Source organism: Lycorma delicatula, chromosome 4 (assembly GCF_047948215.1).
Source record: "Lycorma delicatula isolate Av1 chromosome 4, ASM4794821v1, whole genome shotgun sequence".
In the NCBI taxonomy this organism is placed as follows: domain Eukaryota; kingdom Metazoa; phylum Arthropoda; class Insecta; order Hemiptera; family Fulgoridae; genus Lycorma; species Lycorma delicatula.
Window position 1 is genome coordinate 189615594 of NC_134458.1, and position 22160 is coordinate 189637753.

The 22160-nt window shown below is 26.5% G+C and overlaps 1 protein-coding gene across 1 annotated transcript in view; it reads right to left on the minus strand.

Moving 5' to 3' along the window:
* Positions 1 to 22160, minus strand: part of LOC142322775 (vacuolar protein sorting-associated protein 11 homolog) — a 94307-nt gene that overhangs the window by 15779 nt on the left and 56368 nt on the right. The window contains exons 10-15 of the mRNA XM_075361851.1: positions 17801 to 17920; positions 16336 to 16466; positions 15303 to 15475; positions 12556 to 12757; positions 10722 to 10817; positions 593 to 680 (exon numbers count right to left, since the gene is read on the minus strand). Coding sequence (XP_075217966.1) covers positions 593 to 680; positions 10722 to 10817; positions 12556 to 12757; positions 15303 to 15475; positions 16336 to 16466; positions 17801 to 17920 — 810 coding nt within the window. The remainder of the gene's footprint in view (positions 1 to 592; positions 681 to 10721; positions 10818 to 12555; positions 12758 to 15302; positions 15476 to 16335; positions 16467 to 17800; positions 17921 to 22160) is intronic.

Below are 22160 nucleotides of genomic sequence, written 5' to 3' on the forward strand. Positions count from 1 at the left end.
TGTTTTTGGGCCCCAAAAATGAGACATTTTCAAAATCGTATGATTTGGTGGCCATTTTTTTTAATGAAGGACACTGTAAAAGTCCAATTTCTTTTTTTATAAGTACTACTAGTACCTAAGTGTTAAAAGGTAAAAAACAAGCGTGATTCACTAAACTGTTCATAATTTATTTTGGGCCCAAAATTTGCTTGCTTGTTTACAAAAATTTGTAAACGTAATTTCAGTAAACATTACAAGATTTGGTTATGTAACAAAATGAATTTTGAGTACACTAAGATGAAGTTTCATCTTTACTCTTTCCAAAAAGACCTTTTTGACCCTCTGTACAATGTAAAATAAGAATGATACAGTTCATGAAAAGTGATGAAAATGGCTGTTTTTACCTGTTTGCAAGTTAGAAAATAGTCTATTACTCAAGAAAAATTTTTTTTAAAATATAAAAAAATATCTTTTGGCCACTACAAGGCAGGTAGTTGTCATATCAAATATCATCATGCACTGATCATTTGTTGAATTAAAATAGAATAGCCCATTTTTATTTTCATTTTAAATTATTTGATACAACACATGAAAGATAGTGAAATCTCCATACCTGAGCTCTAATAACATCAAGAATTTTTTTGTTATTAGGAAGACATGCTGGACATTCATTGTCATGTTCTGAGAAACTCTGAAAACAACTGAAAATCACAAGAGAATTTTAATTATTTTTAATATAACTATCAACAGCTCCAATAATGTTTCAGATTAACATTATTTTCAAATTAATAAAATTAAAACTAAAATAATAAAAGAAATTAGGATAAATTACGTAACACAAATAATAAACTAAAATTTATGGTTGATATGTCATTTTTGCTTTTTAAAATTTCTATGCTTGAAGTAATAGCTTTAGAGGTTTTATAATTAAAAATTTAGAAGTTATATTTAAAATAAAAAACTTTGCCTAATTTTTTTTTTTTAATTTATAAATATGTTTACTATTAATTTACTTCTATGAATTACATTCTCTTATCTATATCAGAATTTTAGATTTCATATCTGAAAGAAACTTGAATTAAATAACAATCATCTAATTTTTATAATTCTTTCAACTTTAAAAAGTGAAAAGTTAAAACTTTAAAACAGTAAGGAAATATATAAAAATCTGTATATGAATTAATCTACTAAAATAAAATGAGTGTTTTCAACAGACTTTCTCAGTCTTCAACTTGTTCAAAAAATGAAAATTTCATATAAAGTCAAATTGCAATCTTTCACACAATGTTGGGTATTTTATTGCTATCATATGTTAATGATGTTGTTTGTTGTCATGACAGCAAGGAATTATACAAAAAAAAAAAATCTAAAGTAGCACCGACTGCTATTGTCAATATACAATATAATGTGCTTGTAATGAGATGGGAATGTTCTGAATTTAAGAACATAATGTTCTTAATTTATTAAGTGATTTAAGGGACTGATTAAGTCTATTAAATTTGGTTTTGGCCTTGACGTTTTACTTTATTTCATAATCTTCAATTTCCAGAATGCTACTCTCTGAAGCATTTAGACAATGCACAATCATCTGGTTATATACAGTTTACTGAACTACTGAAGAACTGTTAATACATGATAATGCAAAAAAATTAAATTTTTACATTTCTTTATATGCAATTATTTTAACTGTTTGGCAGATGATGCAGTTGAAGACAGCAAAAGCGCTTCTGTAGTTGTGCATTTTGATATCTGACATACAATCCTGACTGTATTTATTGGTTTTAGGCCCAAAATTATTCTGAAAACTTACATATATAATAAGCGTTTCATAAATTAATAGAAAAAAACTTCAGTGTATTCCCAAAGGATTTCTGCTACAAGGTAAAATGAGGCAATACTGAAATTCCTGGTATATATTTCATACATATATGTTTTTATGAAAATTTTTAAAAAGAGGTTCCATAATTGTACTTCAATTAAGAGAAAATTGTCATAAACCATAAGAAATAGTGTCTAACACTTTTTTGTTTGGATAAAATTTACTTATATATCCAGAAAACAAAAAAAAAAAAAAAAAAACATAAAATTTGAAGAGAATCTAATTCTGAAAAAAATGGATATAAATAAAGTTAAATCGAAAGTAATGTTTACAAAAAAAACATTTAATTCTTATTTAAACCAAAATAAGGCATAAATATGCAATAATATTAAATCAAACATATTTCTGTACTGCAAATAAAATTATACGAATAAAATTAACTACTTAAATGAAAAAAAAAAATTTATTAAAAATTACATAATTTCATTTAAAGCAGTCTCTTTTGCTGTTTACACAGTGCTCAACTTCATCTAAAACTCCTTAGTGGTAGAAATCAGCATGAAAGTTTTCACTATCTACCTATTAATTTGAAAACAAAACGTTTCTAAATGTATGTTTATATAAATCTTTTTTCTTTATTTTTGACAGAAAAACACAAATAATCTGTTTCTTTATCCGACACTGTATGTAAATAAATTATATATATATATTCATAGAGTGATCATAAATTACTTTGCGCATTTTAGGTATTAATCAGAGAGTAACAAAGCAATGTACTTATATGAAGGTTTTATTGCTGAACAGGGCATTTCAAACACTTTTGTTTACAATATTTATTAACTTCAAACAAGTTCCACATGAGCACCTTTTGTGTTCATGTTATTAAAACATAGTACCTGTTTATAATATAACAGTATGCATCTGTTATTAACAGGTGCTCAAGTTATGAACAGTAATAATAAAAAACACTTTCACGAAACCATACTACGAATATTACTTTCTCCTGCATGGTAGCCAATGCTCAACTGACAATCCCCCTTATTGTTACATAGGGCTGGAGTTCATTCAAGGTCATCATCAGTAACTCTAGTACCTACACTAATATTTGAAAAGTCAACGTGAGCTAAACATTGCTTTGTACATTTTTTGTTAATCCCTAAAATGTACTGAATAATTTATGTTCACTTATATAAAGAGTGTTTATAACAGTTTCAAGAATTCAGAGGATGGTCCCTCACATTGAAATAAAGAAAAAACTTTCTATCAATATATGTCCAGAAATGTTTAAGTTTATTTGTTATCTGCATTTTGTATTTTTAATATAAAAATTTATTTTCAAGAATGATAAATAGATAAAGTTGAAATTTAGTATACTGCTAGGTACTTGTATAAAAATAATGAACCAAATCTCTCACTCAATCTATTTCAAAATGGCAGTCATGTAAACATCTTAATTGCTAATATCTTTGCAACCACTGATTTAAATGTTATATTATTGCAAAAAATGTTAAGCATTTTATAACAGAGAAAATGACACTACACCTTATTTATTCAAATCCATTCATAAAAACAAAGTTATAGCAAAAATTCTTGAAGCAAGTAATTGTAGTCTAGCTTATAAAACCAGTTTTAATTCCCTCCCGAATAAAATTAAATAACTTGACATGATCTCAAATGAAATAATTTTATTAATGTTACCAAATTATAAAATATAATAATTTAAAATAAAAAATATTACAATAAAATAAAATATTATTGAAATTATGAAAATATTATAATAATAAACAACATTATTATTATAATAAATTATTATCATTGAAAAAAAATTTACAATGCACATTTTTCATTTAATGAACAGACACTGGTTATTAAAAGGATTTTTTTTTTCAATTAGAATTTATTTAACAAGAACAAATTATTTTATCAGATAATAAAACACTAATAAAAGAATGTGACAAATCCTCTCAATCCCATTTAGGATTTTTGTGTGCAATTCTTCTTTGGAATTCACAGGGATGTCATTTACAAGTACCTTTAAATGGTCCCATAAGAAAAAGTCAAGGATTAAGATCAGGAGACTTTGCAGACCATGACATTCGGTCTCTTTGACCAATCCATTTCTTTGGATATAATTCATTTACGTAATCTCCAATGAGCTGGAGCTGGAACCCTATCCAGCATAAACCACATTTTGTTGTGTATGTTTAGTGGCAGATCAGTCATCAAGAAATGTAAATATCATTGAGGCGTTTCATATAAAAAACAGACAAAAAGTGGTCAACCAGAGTAACAGCCCATATGTTTACAGAAAACTGATATTGGTGATAGTTCTCTGAAATGGCATCAGGGTTTTCAAGTAACAATATTTGAATGTTGAGAATAGCTGATCTTGTAAATTTAGCTTCATTGGTAAAGAAAAAAAATCATTCAAAAAATTTGGATTAGTATATTTTTGGATAAGCCATTGGCTTAGCTGAACACAGAGAGTATAACCTTGAGGTAAAATAGCTTGTACTCACTGTTAGTGATAGGCATGGAGTTGCTGTTTATGCAAAACCTTCCAAACTGTTACATTACTAACACTGAACTCCAAGGCCAGCTCTCTTGTACTTTTTTTTGGGATGGTTAGATATTTCATCTAACACTCACTCCCTTCCTCCTTCAATTTGGGTGTACTTGAAGGTGGTAGTCCTGACTTACTGTATTACTAAGTTACGGCAACACTCAGTTGGGAAAGTGTTCCTGATACATTACTAAAATTTTCTGCTCTTTTCTTTGGTGAGGTCAAAAATGAGTCATTCTATTTGAAAAAACTGTGTTACAGTTAAAAATAACAGTCAATGTCACCATGAGGTGTCCCCTTCAGAGCTAGTAACTTTTGTTTAGGTCTTTTTCTGTATTGGGCGTAATTTATGAAAAAATTTTCTGGGGGAATTAGAATGAAACACCAGGTATGTATTTAAATTTATTAAATAAACCACCGACTACAGAATATTGAGATAGACATATTTTACCTTAATTTTTCATGCAAGTACTTTTGCAGGAGCCCACAGTCTCAGTCATGATTGAAATAATTCTGTTATTGAATATTAAAAATTTTTAAATAATGAAAATTGCATATTATTTACAAGAGTGCTGCTATCTGTTGCAATTTTTATAAGACTATCTCCCTCAAACACTGTCTGATTGTTTATAAAATTGAAATGTCATCTTTATTAATTTCTAATAATTCTAAATTTGTGATAATATCAGAAATAGAATGTTTATTGTGTATTAGATGGTCTGCCATATTAGATAAACCTGATTTATTATTACTTCCTTGTATGAATTAAATTATTATTATGCCTGCTAAAAATCTTGGTTTCCAGATTTCAGTGGAAATATCCATATTTTGACCATACCTGAATCCAGTTTGACTAGTTTTGGCATGACATGTGTATATACATATGTATGTATGTATGTATCTCACATAACTCAAAAACGATTAGCCATAGGATGTTGAAATTTTGGATTAGGGACTGATGTAACACCTAGTTGTGCACCTCCCTTTTTGATTGCAATTGACTAAACCAAAAGTGTTCAAAAGTCCAACATCCAAAAGAATTTGGATTTTGGACTTTTTCTTAAATGCAGTAATAAGTTCTCATTGAGAGCTTTTCAATGATGTATCATAAGTGGTATTTATATTCATTGGTTCCAGAGTTATAGCCAAATAAAATTTTAATTAATGAAATATTTGGATCTTGCATATAATTTTTGATGTTGTATATTTGGACGATGAATAATAATTCAATAATAACAAAAAAATGTATGTAAAAAAATATCATAAGTTTTTAATAAAATAAAATTTTATGAACTCTTCATTTAAAAAAAAAAGTGTAAATGTAATTTAATAGACATACAAGGAAGTCATGTGTTTTCCACATCAGATTTTTTTTGTAATCTCTATAATGTTCAAGAAATATTTGAAGAAAATTTAAAGGATCTATTTGTTTTTCCTATATAAATACCATTACAATCATTACATTTAATTTTATAAATCCACACAAATTGTTTATTTCATTATTATTATTATATTTGTTTTTTAAATATTTTATTTTGTGGTTATTAGGTTTGTATGCTGGTTTAAATATTTCTTAATTTTAAGTTTTAGTAATGTTTTCAATGATATTATTAGTGTATAAATATATTTTTCACTCTTTTATGTCTTATGTATTGGTTGTACTAGTTATTTTTTAATAGTATTTTTAGAGCTGCTGTTTTTTTTTATAAATATTACTAATTAAAGTAGTATCACATGCATTTCCAACTGCTATATATTTTATGATGTTTATTTTACAATTTAACTTTTTTTTGTTATTATGCGTGTATTTGATTGTTATACTACTCATAGTATTAATTTTATGAGACTAAGAATGATTTGATATTTTATGAATTGTTATATTATTAGATGTAGGTTTTCTACATACTGATCTTTCAATTTGACTTTCCTTATTTATTTTTATATTAACATCTAATTCATTTAACATTCTATTACTATCTATTTCAAATGTGAATTTTAAATTTTCATTATAAGAATTTAATTTGTCTATTACTATTATGTTCTCAATGTTTATTACTGGGTTGTATATAAGAATATCATCAACATGCATATCCATATTAAAATTTTATGTATATGAATGCTGCGATGTATTAATTTACTCTCAAAATTCTATAAATATATTTCTGACATAACCCATAGTAAAACCCTGTGCAAATCCCATAGTATGGTATTTTTGTGCATGTAATATCTTATTAAATTCAAAATAGTTTTGTTGATATTTTTTAATATTTTTATGGTATGGTCTATAGGTATGCTTACATACATGTTATTTATGTCAGAACTAACCATTCTAGTGTTTTTATTTACATTTAAGTTATTTATTTACTAATTCATAACCATTTTTTATATTACAAGTATTAGGTAGATTCATTTTATTCCTAAATATGCTATGTATTAGTTTGGATATAATATAACAGGGGGCACATTTAAAACTGATTAAAGTCGCATTGGGATGTTTAATTTAAGAATTTTTGGTAGTTCAGTTAACTTAAGGGCATTCGGTTCAAAAGGATAAAGTCTAGAATGGGATTTTATTCCAGATAACTATTATACCAATAATGTTATTGTAGATTCTGAAATAAATTCTATCAGAATGAATCCTACAGATAAGGAACAATTACAAAAAGTTACCAGCTACAATATCCAAAAAATTAAAAATACTAAATTTACTAATAAACCATTTATCAGTAAACAAATTAAGAATAAAACTAAATATAAACAATCTTTTAGTAGTAAAATCAGAGAAATCAAATACACCATTATCATTACAGTTAAAAACTATAATAACTTAGCGAAACAATACATTGTTGATAATAAATTTAAGGAATTTAAGGACACAGTCTAACAAATTTCTAAAACAAAGAATTTAATAAAAAAATTCAGATCAATTTTTGCTACATTAGTGTATATACATACACTAATGTAGCAAAAAAAAAAAAAAAAAAAAAAAAAAAATTGAGTATATACGAGTATTTTAAAGTGCAACAGATATGATAAAAAAATATGTAAATACGAAAATATTCAGAAAGTAAAGCATTTAATTCATTCATTTAAATTACAATATTAATATTACATTAATAATTAATTACCATAAGTAATTTAGTTCAGAATCAGTAGGCCAGTAAAACAAACCCACCGGGTTGATATAGTGGTTAACGCATCTTCCCTAATCAGCTGATTTGGAAGTCGAGAGTTACAGCGTTCAAGTCCTAGTAAAGCCAGATATTTTTACATGGATTTGAATACTAGATCGTGGATACCGGTGATCTTTGGTGGTTGGGTTTCAATTAACCACACATCTCAGGAATGGTCGAACTGAGAATGTAGAAGACTACACTTCATTTACACTCATACATATCATCCTCATTCATCCTCTGAAGAATTATCTAAACGGTAGATACCGGAGGCTAAACAGGAAAAAGAAAGGCCAGTAAAACGAAAAGAAAGTATCACGTTGAAAAGGATCATTTCAATACACTTTTTAATATAGGATTTTATTTTTGATTAATCACTGTCATTGTCAATGTCTGTAGAAGACTTACCAGTAGTCGCCGCGTCGCTCTGCCAAAGGTGATCATCTTCACTACCATCAAGTTCATTAGATATTTCGCATTTTTTAAAACTTTTCCTTACTAATTCCGTGGAAATACCTTCCCAAGCATCTGTTATCCAAACACAAATCTGGTTAAAATCTGGACGTTTGATTCTTCCTGTAGGCGTGAAAAAGAAATTTTCATCAGCCATCCATTTACTGTAGAGTTGTTTTAATGCAGATTTGAATGGTTTATTAATGCAGACATCTAGTGGTTGCAATAGAGATGTCAATCCGCCTGGAAATATTACTTTAATGTCTTTCACTTTATCAGTCATATGCCCCCGATAACTATCCATTACTAGCATACTGGTATTTTTTTTATTAAGTAAACCTCCTGATCACTTTGCCATACACACCTGATCCAATCAAAAATTAAGGTTTCGTCCATCCAACCTGATTCCTGTGCTCTGATAATAACTCCATTTATCTGTACGGTAAGAAGAGTTTTTCTTCTAAAAAAAATGTACGAAGGTAATTTTGATCCATCAGAAGTAATGCAAAGCATAACACTACACCTTTGTTTTTCATTACCACCAGTGCAAATCGTAACGCTTTTTTCACCTTTTTTGTCAAATGGCATTTCAAAATATACGGGGGTTTGATCAGCGTTAACTATTTGAAAAGGCAAATAGCCTTTATCTTTTCTAACATTTATTATGTATTTGTGAAAATGTAATATTTTTTGTTCATAAGCATCTGGAAGTCGTTGAGAAATGGTCGTTTCATCTTATCAACAAATTATTTAGTGCAAAAAATCATGTTATCCATCCATGGCTTGCTTTAAAATCAACTTTATTCAATGATTTAGTGATTTCACGAGTATATGATTGACATATTTCTGTCATGACAGCATAACCGCATTTCCTTTTTTCCATAACAGTCATACAATTTTTTCTCTGTCTGTGTATTTTGGTTTTAAGCCACGAAAAGCCCTTTTATTACCAGTGTCTTTCACCAGAAGTTGTTTCTTCTTCCAGAAGTTTTTCTGTGCCAGTCTCAAATGCAGCTTTCATCTATATCAAATTTTCTTCCTGCCAATTTTTTCAGCCTCTTGTATAACGCGCAGTTTTTCATTTACTGTAAAAGATTGTAGACGCTGTCCTTTTGTACTCATTTTAATGCCGTAATTAAAATAAATCACTGTATTAAACTTTACAAGATAAACTAAACAGATAAAATGCACATAACCGTCCACATACACAAACAGTACAATGCCTATGGCGAATAGACAAGACAACGATGAGTAACTGATACTGTATCTGTAGTGTTATTAGAACTGGATGCAGCCTATACAGAATGAATCAGTTTTATAAAAATACTGTAACTTCGTTTCTATCGATAATATGAACAGGATGTTAATAATTAAGGATGTATTCTGTATAAGCGGCATCTGGTATTGATAAACGAAAGCCTAAGGTAACTATATTTATGTGATTGAATTTAGGTACTTCTAAGAAAACGTTTACATAAATTATCCTGGCCAAAGGCTATGTTTCAAGTAAGCCCCGCACCCTTATTTTTTTCTCTCAAATTCCAAGAAAAAAGTGTGTTCGAATAAATATGGTATATTGTGGTTTTAAAAAATAAAAATATCTGTAACTAAATATTTTTTTTTATAATGTGTACTTATTAAAATTGGTCTCCTGATGATAGAGTTAAAGCTCTGAAAGTGCTACAGACAGATAAGTGAATGTTCTTACATTTTATTGAACTGCATCTGGTGGATTTAAATATTTATTTGTTAATAATTATCTGGTGTAGTGGTATTATAATGTTTGAAAAAATAATATTTATGTGAATGAATAATAAATATAAATAAATAAATGTAATAATAAATATATAATAATGTATATATATATATTATATATATTATAATATAATATATTATATATATAATAATATATTATATATATAATATATTATTATATTATATTAAAGTCAGTTGTTGCTTATAAAAAAATTATTTTTAATTGAAAATGAGAATATATTGTACAATTAATTGTTTAGTTAAAGAACAAAGTTAGCTAAAATAATAGCTTTTTTATCTTTTAAAATATCTTAAAAAATGTAATATTACATTATCTAGTAATATTACATTATTACATATCTAGTTTTATAAAAAAATCTTTTAATGATCATGTTTAAGAATATTAATTTTATGAAGTTGCTTCTTACATTTCACAAAAATGAATTTATAACCAAGTAGGATTTATAAGTCCAAATCTTAATGAAATTCCATCTAAAATCTGATATTGATAAAAAATTATTTTGAAGAACAGGGTTTTTGTATGGGAAGAAATTAGATTCGTTACAAGTTCCACCCATTACGTATGGAAAACAAATATATGATGGTACTTCACAAGGAAGGAACATATTAATTAAAATGCTCATATACAAAATATAATCTTGGTCTGATGGCATACCACATTTTACTTTGGTTAGCCACTTGGCAAAAGAATTGTAATGAAATTATTTTATGCAAATATAAACTAGTCATGGTCCAATCATTAAAGAACACTGTCCATATCAATGCAATATCATACTTATATAATATCAAAAATTAATGTTATCTGCAGCTGAACAGATGTTTTATATTCATCCTTTGTTTGTTATATACCCTCTATTTATATAATATGCTCAAATAAGGAATATAACACTAGAATACAAAGCCAAATATGTCATTTTTTAATGCCAAGGGAGAATTCATTTAAATAATAATTACTTACTGTTGATGAAAGGAATGCTGACATAAGAAATGAACAGATGGAAGTTCAAGCTGATTGTTGCAAGCTTTGCATCGAGATCCTTGAAATGTGACTGGTCTGTTAAAATAAACAGAAATAAATTACATTTAAGTGAAACTATAATGTAACATTTTATTAAATAACTGGAAAACTTATTAATTTTACTTAATTATATAAAAACTTATATCTCATTTTTCAGTATAACAGATATAATAGATCATTTTCATACTTAGTGTAAAATTAACTCTAGAACTAGTAAATATTGTAATTCAATGTTTTATCCGACCCTTTCATAAATATTAAGCCTCATAAGCACCCTAACTACAACTCATTAAATAGCTGTTGATTTGTAATCAATCGTCTTGCATCATATGCACATATATTGATTCTAAGATTTCAAACTTCATTTTGATAATAAAGTAACAGTAACACATTCAAAATAAATTTCGCCTCCAAGTTTCGTTAAACAATATTTTGCATTTTCGCTAACTTCTTTAGAATGCTTCTATATGCATACATACTATTTTAAAAAACACAGACAAACCACTGCAAAGATCTGATTTCATCAGACCCTGATGAGGACTTGCCAAATGTTGGGTATCTTTAGCCTGGACACCCTATATATTATAATTATATATATAATTATGTAGTATATAATAATTATGATTATATTAATAATTATACATTATATATTATTAAATTATTCTATTTTGCAATATACAAATAAGTAGTAATTAACTTTACTAATCAAATTTTTCTGTTATATTTTTAAAAACAACACTACAATACGCTAAATATGATTAGCACTACACAAATAATACAAACAAGTTCTTCAGTTAAGAAAATATTATAACACTTTATCATTTTATACTTACTTTTATGGAATAATGAAGGTGTGACAACAAAGGTATCATAAATCAAACTGTTGTTGTTCAATGGAAATTCATTAATATTAATAATATGTTATAAAATTAGTTTTATATTTTTTTTAACTTCATAATGAAGTTAAACTCTGTTCCAATTTCAAATTTGTAAGCAAAAATGTTTCTACCATTTGGTATACATTGATATAATAAGATTAAATTAAATAATAGATGATGGTTTTCCTGCCATGCACTGGATTTAAAACCAGTTCAGATGAAACAAATGTTATCAAGTAACTATTGTAGAAAGGAAAAGAATAACTACAAAACAATTCTGGACAGATTCTTCAAGCTACAACTGTTCAATTCAACATTAACTTCCATTACTAGCAACACAATACTACTCATTATTAGTTAACAATTTTTTTAAAAGTTATAATAGTGATAAAATACAATAATTCAATTTCCACTTATAAATATAATTTTTAAAATCTTTAGTTCTTCCATTTATGAGAAAGTGTTTCATTGAGCAGCTAGTTAACTGCATAAACAGAATTACCATATCTCATTAAATAAAGTGAATCTTTTTTACGTTAAAATATATATTGGCACAATATGACATTTAAAATGAAAAATATCTAGCATTTAACTAGAAGTTAATAACTACTTAAAATTATTAAAATAGAATAATAATTAACTAAGGCTGAAGCCAATTTTTACCATAACTGAATTTACAGCCTGAATCACTAATATCTGAAGGATAATGCCTTCAGCAAATAAATGTATTTGTAATGCAACAATATCAGGTTATTACATTACATTTCAAGATTCATACATTTTTTCTAACAATAAATAAATCGAAGAGGTTCATTTTGGACAAACATAAAGAAGACATAACAAAAGTTTTAAACTGAACACCACACCAAAATAAAAATAAAAAATTAAATACATACGAGTTCTGTAAACTTTTTATAACATCTCTTATTCTGGCAGTTTCTTGTGTATATTTTTCAATAAGTGCTTGTTCATGATCAGCTGTCTTCAATTCACTTTGTAATACACTATTTAAATATGATCTAACATCACTAATTTTCACTGATTTCCAGCTGCATACAGTATCTACAACTTCAAGCGGTGATAGTAACCGTTCTTTTTCTAAAAAAACCAAAAATAATCAAGCTTTAATGAAAAAACAATATGAAATTCTGTTTTGTATTTAATTTAAAATAAGGATCTATAAAAATGGCAGAATGACCGATAGACTAACCTATTCGGTTAATGCTACAACCATGTTTTGAAAAGTATGAGATAATATAAAAAATGAAATTACAAAGTTAAAACTAATAGTTTTAAAACATGTAACTTGAAGATACATTTGGGAGCTAATTTTACAATACTGAGACTGAAACAAATTTCATGTACATAAAAAACAATAATTTTATTTTTTTCTTATCTTGTTTGAATTTTCAGTAACACAAATGTGTCTGCCAGCTCACATTGAATTTAGCTATGTAATATAAAGCAGTGCATTATTTCATAATCTAATACGATTTCAATTTCATAGCTCTCTTTCTAATGATACACAGTTATTTTATTTTAATTCAGTCCATTGATCAAGGTTACTGTTAATGAAATTACTTTCTTCTGTCAGCTTTACATAGTTAGTTTTTGTATGTAACAAATTCATGAATTCATCAAACTATGATTGGAGATGAATGCCTGCTGTAAACTTACATAGAGATTGATAATTACTCCATCAATTCAACGTGTCATTCATTGAAAATGCTTACTTAGATAGTTTAAGGTAAATAGAATGTGTGTTAGAAAATGTATTTGAAGACAGTTCATTTTGAGAAAGAGTATGGGTTCAAGAGAAGCCATTCTGGCCATCAGGCTAACTTTAGAAGACAGGCTTAAACAAATAAAGCTATCTGCATTATATTTATAGAGCTTGAGAAGGCATTTGATAATACAGAATTGTACAAAATGTTTAATATTTTTAAGAAAATTGGATTGAAATATAGGGAAATAAAACATATATAAACTAAGCAAAAATCAGGTAGCATGTTATAAGAATAGAAGATGAGGCTAAAAGCAAGTCCTGATTCAAAAAGGAGCGAGTGAACAAGCACTTCTGGTAGAATGACCGATAAAGTAAACTATTTGGTTGACATTGTAAGCATGTTTTGAAAAGTATTCATTCCAAAGAAATGGACAAAATTTGTAAAGTTCTGGGGGACTAAACAACTCTGGAAATTAGAAGACACAATTCAGGAATTAAAGATGAAAATTGAGAAGGAAAAAATTATGTTAAAATTCACAATTTTTTTTTTGGCAAAAACCAAGGTGAGTCTAGCCTGAATGGCATGGATTTATTACTGCTAGGGGAGAAATTCAGGCTAAGGATAAATAAGAGTAAAATAAAAATAATGAAATATGACAGAAAGGAGGATAATAAATTAAACATTAAAACAGAATATAATATACAAACTCATAGAATCTTACTACTTATGAAGCAACATTAAAAAGAAGTCCAAAATGAAGTAGAAATCAAAAGCAGACTGGAACAAGAAAAGACAGCTTTTATGAAAAAAAGAAGCCTGCGAGTCAAATATATATCTATGAATTAGAAAGAGATTCTTGAAATTATTATTGTAGAAAGTAGTAGCACTTATAGTTGTGAATATGGACATAGGAAAAGCAGAAAGAAAAAGAATATTAAGATATCTAAGCTTAGTTTGGTGACAGTGACAGATAGCGGTGATAGAAAACAAGATTGGGAAATATAAAACAGATAGTTGATCATGTAAAATTAGAAAATATGTTGAGGTTACAAAATTAGAATAGAATTGAGAATTTCATCAAATCAACTGACTGGTGACTTAAAAAAAAAAACAATTTCTCTATTTTTTTCTTCAGATTTTTTATGGAATCATGCTAATGAAATGGATAAAATTTTCAAGTTTTTAACTCTGGAGAATACATGAATAAAGTTTTATTCAACCAGAAGTAAACTCCAATGTAAATACATGCAAATATAATAAAAACAGTTTGTGATGAAGTGTTTATAACATTCATTGATGAAAAAGTACGTGTTAATTTTCTGTATGGTTTTAGAGTGGCGATGCATTAAGATTTGGGGAGGCCTTTTACATCATCAAATATTAAAATTTTTGATTATGCAGTCTTATTTTGTAGACTTGAAAATTTCAGCTAATATGATTATTGATAAACTTAATCAGTTAAATGTGCTGGGTACTATGAGTAGCTAGTTATTATACAAAAGATGTCAGTAAAGTGAGTGCTAAATATTTAATGTAAACAAGAAATGAAAAAGAATGAGCAAAATCACACTTTTTTTTATAATAAGGAAAGTGTCTGATATCATCTAAAAGTTAAAAAATTTCAAAAACTATTTTTTTAATTTTATGGTTACTGGTAAAAGGAGCTTTTTAGGAAAAATATTCATAGCAAAAGAAGCTGTGGAAAGACAATCTCTTTTTACAGAAAAATGCATTTGCCACATAAGGTTGACAAAAGAGTATGTTTTGAAAAATCTGCAGTTGACCATTGACATTCGCCACACTAGTGTATCTCATTATGACAATTTCAGTGACTACTAATTAAAATTATGCTGGTTTATTAATATTGTGGTTATTGAGCCACATATAGAAGTATTAATAACAGTTAATAATAGTACCTATAACACCAAGTATTTCATTAAGAAGATATGGAGGTACATTTGGATTTCTAGCACCGGCCCAAGGTGCTTGAATCCAAAGACTAGAATCTTGATTACCAAATCTGCGGCAACAAGTAATCACATTCTGGTAATCTTTTTGACATAAATGGTATTGTAATATTTGCTGGTACCTGAAACAAAGAAAAATAAGTACATTATTAGTTAGGGACATTTTAAACACTTTACAAAACTAATCACAGTCATGAAAAAAATATATTCTTAATTATTCTGTAAAGTAGTTAATAAATCTACTATAAGATTGTATCCGTAATATTCTGAACTGGGGCCATGAATTTTAACCACGTTTAGTATGTGATGCAGTACTAGGTAGGTACTAGCATCTGATATGGTACTAGTATTTGTTGTGATCAGTGTGCCACAATTGCATGGAGGTAAATGTAAAAATGAGAGCATTGTAACTCATTTGTTATCATTGTACATGTATTGTCAGGGATTTTCAAGATGGATGTAAAAGATGAATAATACATTTGCACAAAATTTTATTCAATCTCAGAAATGTTTTAACTCAGTTCAGGCAGTTAATAATTATTTTGAAGCTATCTTATAGATTAGTTCACACAGTTAAGAAACATATACATCTGAAGTGTGATCAAACTCTTCATGTACAGTAAAACATCAGCAGTTTGCAATGTCAGGCTATTTATGAATGTCATTATCACCAATTCCAGTTTCAATTCAATGTACAAAGTTATGATACACTGATGCAAATCCCATAATAATATACACTTCTTGAAATGTATTGCTTTTCTGAAAATGGTTTTGCATTACTACCCTCCAAAATATTTTATGTACCACCTCATATGCTTATTGTAGACAATTTATATATTCCTTGAGAATTAATTATATAATAATTGTGCAAGTTTAATAAAAAAATGTATAGAGTACAAAGCTAATTTTTTGTTTAACAACTTTGCTACAAACAATATATATTAAAACTGTTTTAGTTGACTTTAAAATTAAAAAGTAACACAGTGATTCAAGTAACCTCATAATTTTCTGTTCATATTGTAATCGATTCATTGTATCGCTTAATTTATACCAGATCTGTAGGTAATGTTCAATCAGTGTATTGTAGATAAGTGTACCCCATTTGTTAGAATTCTAAAACACAAATTATATAACAAAAATATGCCAAATAAATTTTCTAAAGTCGTATAATGTAAGATTCTCTATATATAAAATATTTAGAATTTTTAAAAAATCTTGTGTAATTCTGAACAAAACACCAACTTTTTGTTATTTTATTCTATTTTCAAGTTCCAACTTGCAGCATCATAACGAACTATGATTCTAACTAGCCTTGCTCAAAATTTTTTTACCCTTAAATTGAGTATAACTCAAGAACAACTCAATTAATCTATCAACTTTTCAAATGCGCAACTTTAGATACACTACTATAGCATATATAAATTTCAATGAAATTAAAATTACTATAAAAATTAAAATTAGAATTAAATTAAAATTAAAAGTAAAATTTTTTTACTATAAAAATTAGTATTTAGTCTAGTAATTTTGGAGAGTTTCGAGCCCAAAAGTTTATACATAGACCTGTAAATAAATATTAGTAGACCACAATTTTAGTGAATGGTATTTTCATACTCCTCATACCCCAAAACATAAAAAAATTCATTTTCACTCCCCTCCCCACGACTACCACTATGCAACTTAAAGTAATACTGTACTTTTCTTATAAAATTTGATAAAAAAGAAATATGTTATCATTGAAATTGCTTATCATTCATGTTTATTTAATTAAGAAGGAATGACGATAACCATTTACACTCATTTGGGCTGCAAGGAATTCAACAGAAGAAAGATAATATGTTTAAGTGGTATGAATTTAATAAAAAAATTATACTTATATCCTCTTTTTATAATCTTATAAATTCTTAAGGAAAAACAATTCATTTTACTAGATTAAGAAATCTCAAACAATTTTTCAAGAATAACTTTTTTTTTGAGATATAATAATTACTTTCAACAGAAAGAGGGTATTAAATACTTACCTTGTTTTCCTCACATTTATGGGACTGTAGTTAATAGCAATTAAAAAAAAAAAAAATTATACTATATTGTCACCAGGCTGTTTACAACACAAGAGCAACCTTAAGTACGATAAAGAAAAAAAGCAGTTTGTAATATTGGTATAACAGTAGGATAAATTGATAACAAATCATAATAGTATTTAGAGATTACTTGCTACAATTTAGGTAAAAATGATTTCAAAGATTATTTTGGGTTAATCAAATTCTTTCACTTAGTGAAAAATTAGAACCATTATCATTCAGCATTTATACCAAGATTGTTTTACTGTAGTATTTGTTTTTTCCTGTATTCTTTTGATTTTTAAAAAATATATAAGATTTTGGACTTATTAATATTTAAGTGAAAGATATTTATATGTAGATTTAATAAATTTAAAAAAATATATATACCTGAACCAAGTGCTCCAAAAAGTCAACTAGAGATTCTGAATTATTTACAAATAGATGTATAAAGTTTTCAGGAGGAGCAGAATTGCCTGCAGTTCCAGGGTTTAATTCATTATTTATGTTCTACACAAAAAAAAAAAAATTACTTACAATTAACATTATTTGTAAAACAGTGATTAGTTCATTTAGTTTATAACAAGAAAAATAATTGACAACTTGAATTTTTTCAAAATAATGCAATTTCATTCGTCATGTTTCTTGAAATTTCATTCACTCTTATCTTCTTTGTTAAAAGCATGTTTAATACTCAGCCATTTTAATAAGTATATTTTAATAAATAGACAAACAATGGCTTTCTTATGAAAAAATGATGGTCACAAAACATGGCTTTTCTTTAAAGTAATTAAATATACAAATATTAAATAAAAGATGTGATTTCTAGTTTATAAAATATATTATTTGTATCTTACATGTATCAAGAAGTTGATTTCTTTAACAACTTTTGTAAAATTTAAGATAATAATAAAAATGAAATTTACAGAAAAGTTATGAAACATCCCACAATTAAACCAGTTTATACATATTTTTCAAGCATAAAATACTTTGTTATAAGTTTGCATGAAACTGTCTTTAATTTTATTAGGGCAGAGAACATGTTTTTGAGATGTAGGCAAACTGCTTTTAAAAAAGAAGGTAAAATCACACTTTAAGTTTGTAGAAGTATGTCATATGTTTTTATTGCAGAATGATCTGGCATCCAAAGCATTTAGTGATATATTACTAGCAGAATCAACTTGTATTTAGTACAAATTTGGAATATGTTTAAACTTCTTTTTATGCACTAAAATAAAAACTATAGCATTAGTTTATATTTTTATACTACATTTAAAATTGAAACTTATAGGAAATTCACTACATTTTTTATATTCTAAATACTCAGAGTAATTATTAACTTTGCATACAACTTAACCTTTTTATGATATAGAAATCCTTGTAGAAGACTCAAATTTAGCAGGAATTTTGTTATTTGTACTGATTTCTATATCCTTGTGCCTGTTTTTTATATTCTAGGAAAAAGCTGCCTAATGACAGCCATTTCCAGTTTCTAGAAATATTTTTAATTCCATTAAACAAAAAGATTTCATTTTCAATTTTTTGTGATCTCAGGAAAGGATCTGATTTAGTTACACATTTTTTTAGTTACACTGATTAAAAAAACTTAATAGCTGACATCTGGGGAGTTTTTTTACAACTGGTTAAAGTCATACATTACCATCAAGTAATTGAAATTTCAATTTTTCATAAGGATGCAGATGTAAAATTTGGTCTTTACTTCAAAATGTAGAACACAGAGAGCCTCAGGAAAGTGTTCTCAATCCCTTAGTTTTTTTTATTGTCTATTAATAAACTGTCTCAAAATCTTGAGCCATTCATCCTAATACTGTTAGTATATGACACAACTATATTTATATCTGAAGAAAATTATTTGAAAAGAATTGAAAATTGTGCAATAGCAGCTCAAAAAATTATTCACTGGATAGATTGTAACTATTTAACTTTAAATATGGATAAAACTATTACACTGTGCTTCTCAGGTAGACATAAAATTGCTGATCGTATGAGTAGAATTCCTATTAAAAATAATGATATTATTTCTCTTACCCACAAAGAGAACATCCACAGAGAAACACCAAATTCTGGGTGTTTTATTAGGTGACAAGTCCCATGGTATGATCAAACTGATTTCACTTGTAACAAAATCAAGCTGTACTGTTTTGCTCTAAAGCGGCTTAATAAAACATTAAGCTTCTCATCATTATTAAGTATTTGCTATGGCTATATACATTTTCTCATGTAAAATATGACATCTCTTGAGGCTCCCTCTAAAAGTTTGAATGAATTTAAAAAAATAAACTCAGATTATTATCTGATATCCATAAGTATGAATTATGTACACCTATATTTAAAAAAATTAAATATGTTAACTTATCCTTCTGTTTATATTTATGAATGTCCAATATTTTCTAAAAAAGATGATCACTTATTCTTATAAAATAATAATATCCACCTTTACCTAATCAGACAACAAAACTGTTTTTATAAAACTCAACACAATATGGGTTACAAGAAAGGAACTTATTATGCTTCCGTTGCCATTTTTTATTAAAAATTTTTATTAACTGTTGAACCATTTATAAAATCTTCCCACTAGTATATTAAAAATACAATTAAATGATTTTCTTTCATAGAAACAACATTATTCTGTTGAAAAATTAAACAAAATTCTAATTAAAAAAAAAAAACATGATTTATCTGTACAATTTATGTACACAACAGGTGCATAAATATGTTCTCAAAATAACTTTAAATAGTGGCTACTGAAATGTGAACTATTTTGTCATAATTTTTTAAACTGAATATATTTATTTACCTTAACACTATTTAATATATTTGTATTTAAATAATTAATATAGATTTTAAACACATCTATTTTAAATCTTAAAATTGGGTTTTTATACTTATAATTTATCTTATGATGACATGATCCATAATGTATTTTTATGTACGGAACAAAATAAAGATTTATTTATTTACCTGTTCAAACATTCTGAACCAACAAATGCAAAAAGATTCACTAATGATATATATCAAAAATAAGAATAAGTGAAGGATTTATTCTATTAAAAAAATTATTATTATTATTATTATTTAATTCTTCATTACATTTCTTTCTGCTACATTTCATTATGTTTATATCAGTCTTTTATATCTCATTTATTTTTAAAGCAACTCTCTCTCCAAGCAATAAATTCATACTATGTATTTCATGTATTTCTTCTAATTTTAGCAAATCTTAACAAGTTTATTCTCTCTCTTTGGATAAATAGCTTGAATCTAAATAATCATCAATGCTTGTCGACTTTGTGACATCTTTTAGTCATTATGCATGCATGATTGTATTGTTCTCAGCTACATAGTATCCTACCATACTCAGAAATTGTTAGTATTCACTATGAATTACACATTAGATGAAGTTTGTCCACTATCCACAACCTGGGGATGTACATGGGTGCTGGCAGCTAGACTTTCAAACCATAGCGTATGTGATTGTATATACAATCACTAAATAAATTTTAGTGTTTAAATTTAGTATTAAGTGGTAATGAATATTCATTACCACTTAATACTGCTAGCTTACTACTTTTTAATGCTATATTAAAAAATATAATGTATATTAAAATAGATGAACTTCCAAAAAAAACTAATTTTCATCATTACAATAAGCAAAACAATTTTATTATGCTATGTAAAAGCACACCGCATCTATTTAAAGAATACATTAAGTGAAAAATCAAACATTATAAAATTGTGCTGTAAAATTCTGACATAATGTTATATCTACATGTACTTGTTTTTAGATTCATACAGTAATTTCTTGTTTTATTATTAATGAATCTTTCCTGGAATAATAATTGATTAGATGTTCTATAATATGTTTAATTACCTCTGTTATATGTTTTATATGTTTTATGTATATATGTTTTATGTATATTTATATATGTTATATGTTTTTATATGTTTTATTACCTCAATTATATCAATCTGCAGTGAATTGGAAGAAATCATCAACAGAAAAAAAACAGTACTAATGTTATTTATATGTAATTGAAAATAATAAAATAAGGTATTACCGATAATTTCTTTAAAGAAAATACCTAACTGCACTGTTGTTTTAAAAAAAATTATAAGCTCAAAAATCAAATTAATCAGTATTCTATCAAAAAAGTAACAATATCTATAAAGTAATAATTATTTATCAATCTGCATATTTATAAAACAGTCAGAATGTTATATCTATCAATAAATACAAATATAAAATAAAAAATACCATACATATCAATAAAATCACATACACACTTGAGGATGTAAGTTCCAGTATAAACAGATATTTTCAATAAATAAGACCTGAGTATCATAGCTTAAAACTCAATTCAAAGCAACAGTATTTTTCAAAACAAAGTTGTATCTAATTTTTTGATGCACCATTTTAAATACAACTTATCTAGAAAAATCTGATAAATTTAGATTATAATAAATAAACATTCATATATAAACTAACTGATTATAACTAAAATAAATTTTAAAATAGATGATTTCTATTTCTTTAACTCTTTGTAAGAAAATGTTGAAACTGAAATTTACGAGTAGGCATTAACCAAATTAATTAGATATTTCCTATTTTCTTCAAATTTTTATCTTCATAGCAAATTGCAAAAAGCTGGTACAGTGACCGCCCATAAAACTAAATATTTTTGGCATGAAATAACATACTGCAGTAATTAGTTGAGTAAGAAAGGTAAAT